This window comes from Lycium ferocissimum, chromosome 4, assembly GCF_029784015.1.
Source record: "Lycium ferocissimum isolate CSIRO_LF1 chromosome 4, AGI_CSIRO_Lferr_CH_V1, whole genome shotgun sequence".
In the NCBI taxonomy this organism is placed as follows: domain Eukaryota; kingdom Viridiplantae; phylum Streptophyta; class Magnoliopsida; order Solanales; family Solanaceae; genus Lycium; species Lycium ferocissimum.
In genome coordinates, this window is record NC_081345.1 from 43,321,555 (window position 1) to 43,328,764 (window position 7,210).

At 38.7% G+C, this 7,210-nt stretch overlaps 1 protein-coding gene across 1 annotated transcript in view; it reads left to right on the plus strand.

Moving 5' to 3' along the window:
* Positions 1 to 1,402: 1,402 nt before the first annotated feature.
* The window catches only part of LOC132053130 (uncharacterized), a 6,915-nt gene continuing 1,107 nt past the window's right edge, over positions 1,403 to 7,210 (plus strand). Inside the window, exons 1-9 of the mRNA XM_059444992.1 lie at positions 1,403 to 1,953; positions 2,063 to 2,193; positions 2,242 to 2,252; positions 2,285 to 2,359; positions 2,458 to 2,552; positions 6,117 to 6,213; positions 6,633 to 6,747; positions 6,856 to 7,010; positions 7,097 to 7,210. The exon at positions 7,097 to 7,210 is cut by the window's right edge and continues 12 nt beyond it. Of these exons, the coding sequence (XP_059300975.1) occupies positions 1,772 to 1,953; positions 2,063 to 2,193; positions 2,242 to 2,252; positions 2,285 to 2,359; positions 2,458 to 2,552; positions 6,117 to 6,213; positions 6,633 to 6,747; positions 6,856 to 7,010; positions 7,097 to 7,210 (975 nt within the window). The 5' untranslated portion in view covers positions 1,403 to 1,771. The remainder of the gene's footprint in view (positions 1,954 to 2,062; positions 2,194 to 2,241; positions 2,253 to 2,284; positions 2,360 to 2,457; positions 2,553 to 6,116; positions 6,214 to 6,632; positions 6,748 to 6,855; positions 7,011 to 7,096) is intronic.

A 7,210-nucleotide genomic window follows, 5' to 3' on the forward strand; every position in this document is an offset into this window, starting at 1 on the left:
CATAATTTGGGATATCGAGCATTTTGAACCTCTTCGGGATCAGCTTTGGGCAGCACTCGGAGGAAAAGGCCTTTGAATGTATCTCTTTGAGTTCGGTCCTTTCAAGATCGGAGGGGCCTCCGGGATCTAGTCCACTTGAGAGTTGTACGTTTCTACCCCTTTCTCATTAGATTCAATCTGTTTAGCCAATGCTTCGAGCATTTTCAGGACCTCGGCAGATGCACTGGACCCCGATTCCTTTTCACTATCAGCGACTCGACCTCCTTCTTGGCTTGCCTCGGTAGCTTGACTTGGCCCCGCCGCTATTGTTTTGCCATCTTTCTTTTGAATCTGAGCTATTTCCACCTTTTGTTCCTGCAACATTTCAAATATCACAGCTACGTTAACTTCCTCTATGGCATCTGGTGTTTTTCGGGCCTGTTCTCGAAGCAAAGTTGCTGAATTATTGCTATTTAAAAGATCTGTTGCAGGAATGCTGGCATTGTTCTGGTTGATGGTATTCTGGTTAAGGCCCTCAGTTGAGTTGACAAAGATTTAGATCAGCTGGATTAGCGGGGGGTGCGTTCTGGTTTGGCAACCCGCTGTTGTTGTTTTCACCAATCAGCTCGTTGTTGTTCACGTGCCCAGATTGACCACTGCTTGCCATCTCGAAATTACCTGAATCACAAGCTTTCAAAGAACAAGTGGAAGATAGAGTTGCAAATTAATTACCACTATTATCCTAAGCCCACGGTGGGCGCCAAACTGTTTACCCTTAAAACGGTAAAAATTAAATTTATAAGTGGTTTATAGGATATGCGGCTAGATTAGTAAGTTATGTATAATAATAGTATGCAATAATAAACATTATATTGATGAAATAAGAGAAAGAACAACCCAAAAAACTGAATTGAAGACTCCGAGAATTTGGTTCGGTTTTGAGATAGCTTCTCTGACCCGAGCCAATCAGTAAGAAAACTCCTTTCTCTCCTTTTCAGGTTACAAGTATATGAATATTCAGAAAAGTCTAGCCCTAAAATGAAGGGTACATCCCTATTTATAGCTAAAAATAGATGGGCCTTAGTACAACTTAAAAAAGGCATTTTAAGAAAACCCTAAAATGGATAAGACGGCGCCTGTACGGATGTCAGAGATCCCGTACGGATGTCAGCGCAAATGACGGGGTGGTTAAGCGACGTGTAAACTGTCTTGTAACGGATGCTCCGAACCTATGCTGAGTGTCTTCCCTTCAGGTTCGGGTTTCCGAGCCTATTAACATACCCTCAATTTTTGACACTTAGTTAGAAAAGTTCACGTCTCCTTGGCCCCCGTTCCCTTCGATCTTACCCAAGACTAAAGATCTCGTTCCTCTTCGACCTCGCATCGGACCGATTCGATATTTACTTCGATTTTCACCGTAAACAGATTGCTTCGATTTTTACCGTATACAATCTCAGAAGATAATTTGAAAACGACATCAAACATTATATAGTGTACCATAACGCTTAATTTTGTTTTGTTATAGCCAATAAAAAGTAAGCCTCAAATATTAGTATACAAATAAATTGTTTATTTATCTCGAAAAGAACGATAGTCAATATTTATGGGAGCTGGGGTAGTGTTATCTTGTTTGGTTGTTGGCAATATAATTGGTTGGTGTCAAGTGTGAACTAGTTACCTTGCCGTCACAAGACGGTCGAAAGTCTGCGGAAAAGGAAAATGATGTATTAGTCGGCACTAACATCGAGGCGTATTTGAGCCCTAATTGCAAGTAAATAGAATAGATTGTCCGATGGAGCAGAAGGTGTCTTCAGTAGCGAAAAGGCTAACATTGTCACCCATACAACAATTGTCTTATCTTGCGAAAAGGTGTAATGCTAGCAACCTTGCTGAAGGTTTCCCAGATTTCCCTGCACCTTCCTACCTCAAAGATGCTGCCATTTCCGCTATCCGCGACGACTTCAATCAGTACAGGTTTAATTAATTTCTATTACTCCAACTGCTACTAGCTTTTTGCTTTATCCAATAAACTAGTGGTGGTACATACCTACCTTTTTTATTAGATTGACTGAATCAATCGCAGGCATGTTCAAGGAATATGTGACTACGTGGCTAATCAAGTCAAACAAATGCATGCCCTTCATATCGATCCTCTCACTGATATTGTCGTATGCTGTGGTCAATCTGAGGCTTTTGCTGCCGCAATGTTTGCAAGTATATATGATTTCCTTTACCATACTCAATTAGTATTAACTCCGCCAGAGATTGATCATGTTACTGTTTTCTTTCTTCATTAATAAATCAGGGTGATCAAGTCATTTTATTCGATCCATCCTATGAAACTTATGAAACATGCATTAGATTGGCTGGTGGGGTCCCAGTAAGTTTTCATAGCTATATTTTTATACTAGCTTCTTCAACTTAAACTAGTCAGGTTTGTCACATCTAGATTGATAACTTCTATTGAAACATGGACAGGTGTATGTAGCACTTGATCCCCCTCATTGGAGTCTAGATCCAGATAAACTAGCAAAGTCATTTACTGGCAGGACAAAAGCTATTGTCCTCAACAGGTAAAACAGAAAAGTTATATGAGACAATTCTTGAATGGGTTGACATCTATCTGAGTAGGGTATGCTACCAAGTTAGGCAGAACTCTCAGCAACTAATTCTTGTGGACTTCCGCTTATTTTTTCTATATTCTGCCACCAATTCCAGGAAGCTGTTAGTCCTCCAGTTATAAGCTTTGAGAACAATGTGGAAATAGCCTGTAGCGATCACATTTCCAAGGAAAGCTAATGGCTTCATTGACTTGAGTACTAAAAGTCATCTTCGTTAAATAAAAATGCTTTCTTGAAGCGTCACATCAGTATGTATTCTTTGATCTATGATGTCAAATTATTCTGTTTGCTGCTATAAGACTAATCAGAGAGAAACTAATGTAGAGAACTAACGGTATAGCAATATAGCATGTAGTCCTTGTTTATTTCTGGTTTCTGCAATGGCCTTTAGTTATGCAGGATTTTGACTCAGAGGAGCCCTGATGTATATAAATGGAGCAATAGATACCAATGGTAGAGTTTTGTTTCAGTGCAACCCAGGTTGACACACTTAATCATTCAGATACCACAGTACTATTGTGCAAAAGATGTTTAGATTTTCATTAACTGATGTTCTGTCTCAGGAAATCATGAGCTTTTCATTATTTTAGTCGAACCAACAATTGAAAAGGTTCAGTTTTGTAGTTGCACATATAGTGTACAGCTGTCACGCCCCAAAACCCACCCTAGACATGACCGGCATCCGACGTCATGAACAACATCGGAAGAACCTTATAAATCAATAACGTCAAGCCTTTTTTCTATAATCTTTCATTATCTAATTAAACAAGTGGTAAATAACTAAATAAAATCTAAGATCACAATTATGAAACAAAATCAGCGGAAGTCTAATATAAATGAATAGTTATTAACGTGGTAAACGCCTCAAAAAGTCATAGGAGACTTCAACATCTACCCACAGTATGACACTTGTCTATGGAGCTTTTAAGAAAAATAAACTAACTCAGGACACAGCCCGAAACTACTAAGGAGTGATATTTGACTCAATGAAAACCCACAAACAAATGTGTGGGCTCACTAACAATCTGGAAAGCAAAGAAGTACTCCTAACCCGCGAGATCTGTCTGTACCTGCTCTTCTTTGTTATCTAACATACCATAAAAAACAATAATGGTATGCCTGAGTACTGAGTACTCAGTGAGTGCCTCGGGACAATAAGTAATATAGCAAAATATGTATGTATATAATCAGTGAAACAATTTCAATGACAAACAGTTGGAAATCCAGAGATAAGAATAGACCAACAACTTTACAACCATCAATAGAGAGACCATAAATCGGTATATAATTCAGTTCCAACTCATTATGTCATTATGTACAATTCCAGTCTTTTCAGAGCTTAGTGAAAATAGTTCCAATAGAATAGTTTGAAACCAAAGACAAGATCAATCGTACAACTCATCATTATCAATAGAAACCCATCAAGACACGTATATATATCTTTTCCGATTCAGTATACCATTTATTACCATTTGAGTCTTTCCAATTTGAGGCCAATATCATCAAGAAGCCACTCACAGGCAAATAAGTTCATTATTATCAATAAGCCACTCACATGCAAACAAGTTCATTGTTTTCAATAAGCCACTCACAGGAAAAGATGTTCATTATTACCAATAAGCCACTTACAGGCAACAAGATACAAAATAAGCCACTCACAGGCGACTCAATCAATCGATACTTCGGGCTATAAACCACGGAGGCTAATCGTCCTCTGGACTAGCACAACAATAGATGCCGGGCTATACGCCTCAGAAGTCAATCGTCCTCTGGACTGACACAACAATAAATATTCTGGTTTAGGAAGCGACGGAGGCTAATCGTCCTCTGGACTAGCACATCTTGCCCATATAGGCCCAAACACACTATAACGAAGGGACGACCATTTAAGGTTACCTAAACTGCATAGAAGCACCGCATCAGGGTTTGTCACCCTCGGCGACTATCCTTCCTCCCGAATAGCGTGCAAAACCACATCAGGGTTATGAACCCTCAATGGCCACTCTTCCTCCCGAATGGCTAGACATAAACCACAGCGGGGTGACGAACCCTTGATGGCCACTCTTCCTCCCAAATGGCTAGGCTAATCCCACTAGGATCCATAGTGACTAACCTTCCTCTTGAGTAGCTAGGCCAAACACAAACCATATAAATCATGGCAAAAGAGCCGAATCACAATCTTAGCATAGAAGCCGAATCACTCAAATCATGGCATAGAAGCCAAATCATAAGTCATATCATGATAATCATATTAGTCATTAAGGATTATGTTCATTATCCCATTATAGGGGTACATCAAGCCATTTCAGTTTTTAGAAACCGGATTCACTTCTTTAAACAAGTTTCAAGTCCAACAAAAACCATTATAGAGCATTCACATAAGATAGTCAAGCTTTTCAATTATCAAGTTTAAACATCCCTTATGGGGTAATTCAAGTCCGAATACCAAAGCTTTACATCTCAATTTTTCAATCATCCTTTAGAGAGGAAAACAATCATGAATACGTATATATAATATAATACAAACAAGGTTTAATGTGGGCTTGTCCCTCACGCACACAAACCACAACCAAAGAGTTCATAAAAACCATTCGAAAGAGTATGTTAAAAAAGAAACATATAAATCACCTTCATAGTCAAAAAGGATTTTTAAAAGAGACATACCTCAAATCCCGCTCAAACGCACTTTCTAAGATTCAATAATCACACTACCATGGTTTTAGATGATAAAGATTAGAACTTGAATCGTTTCTTAAAGTTTTCTTGGAATTTCGAAAACTAGGGTTTTTCGTAAGCCTTAAAAACGGGTTCTTGATCCCTTTCATGAATTACTAACGGATTCCAACCTTGTATAACTTTCTACTCTAACCCATTACTTTATTAATACTAGGAAAATTCAGAAACTTCACCTCTTAGACGAATTCTACACGCCCCTATCTTCTTCTTCTTGAGAATTCAAGAACTTAGGGTTTTAGAGAGATGATTTACTATCAAGAGGGGATGGATATGGTGTGGGAATAATGAGAACTCAACTTAGGGTTAGAGAGATTTTTCTAGGGTTCTTTTCCTCAGAAATATTGATTTGAAACGGAGTGGGAAATAACACTACGAAGTAGGACTTAAAGAAAATCATAAATCCCTATACGTAGCTCCGTTTGAGCACCACAGGTTGGAAAGGTATTTCAAAGACCTACAACTTTCATGTTTTAAGTTTTTCCAAATTCCTAACGTAAATACCCGAAAACTAGACATAACTGAAAACTGTCTCAGACTTCGACGAATTTAGAAGCCCTTAAGAACTCAACTTTTTGGTTTGACTTCAAGACAACAGTTTATCACCCGAATTCATTCCGAATGGATTCATATGGCTAAAATATCAACTTAATACTGGTTTTTATATATTCACACTTAACTCGGATTTACGGGATGTTACAACAATATGCTAGACGAAGAAGGTTTTAAACTGATAATCAATTTTAGCATTGGATATGAATGTTCTGATACAAAGTGCTACAGCCCTCAGAATCCAACTGGAAAGGTTTTCACGAAGGATGAGCTTGAGATTATTGCTGGAGCTTGCCGAACTTGGGATATTCTAGCTGTAACGGACCAGGTTTGCTTCACTTTGTCACATCTTGTTGCGCTTAAGAAACGAAATAAGTATATTTCAGTCCCTTGTTCAAGCTAATCTGGAGAATGCATTTTATCTTTACTACTACACCGTGAACCCCAAAAGTGAAGAGACGACGAACAAAAAAAAAGATACAATTTGCAGTTCTAAAATTTTCCACTCCTAAAAAACTTATGGTGAAGTATCTAGAGAACAATGTTTTTATTTTGTTTCCTTTTTGCCTTAATACGCGCGTTTCTTTTGCTCCCTAACTTTTCTCTACCTTCTCAATTTAGGTTGACATTATCCCCTTGACTGATGCCTTTACGTGTAAGCCAAGATTGTAATATATCTATACATCAATGGTATACCTGGATCTGGAACCAAACATATCTAACTTGGCACTCTATATTTCTCTATAGGTATATGAGCATATAACCTTCGATGGGGAGAGGCACACAACAATTGCCACATTTCCAGGAATGCAGAAGCGGACCATCATCACATCTTCCTTATCAAAAAGTTTCAGTGTGACCGGTAAGCATTTGATATCCTACTCCAATGCCAGCATGTTCAAGTCGTTCCCACCCCTATAAGTACGTTGATTTATTAAATTTTCATTTATCTTTATGCTTTTAATTTCAGGATGGAGGATTGGCTGGGCAATTGGCCCGGCTTGCTTCGCATCTGCAATCAGGAACATCCATGTTAAAATTACAGACTCTGCTCCTGCACCTTTCCAGGAAGCTGCCCTGACAGCTTTGAGAAGTTCCCCTGAGTACTTTGATGCATTGAGACAAGTAAATTTTCTCGCAATTTAGTAGCTCTACTGGTGTTTCCTTTTCCAGCTTATTAGTTAATCTCTTTTCACGTCTTTGGTGCTCAGGACTACGAATCAAAAAGAGATTCCTTGTCTCAGGTGCTTACAAAAATTGCTTTCCAGGTCCCCTTCAAGCCTAAGGGTTCCTTTTTCCTATTCATGGAGCTTCCCCGGACATGC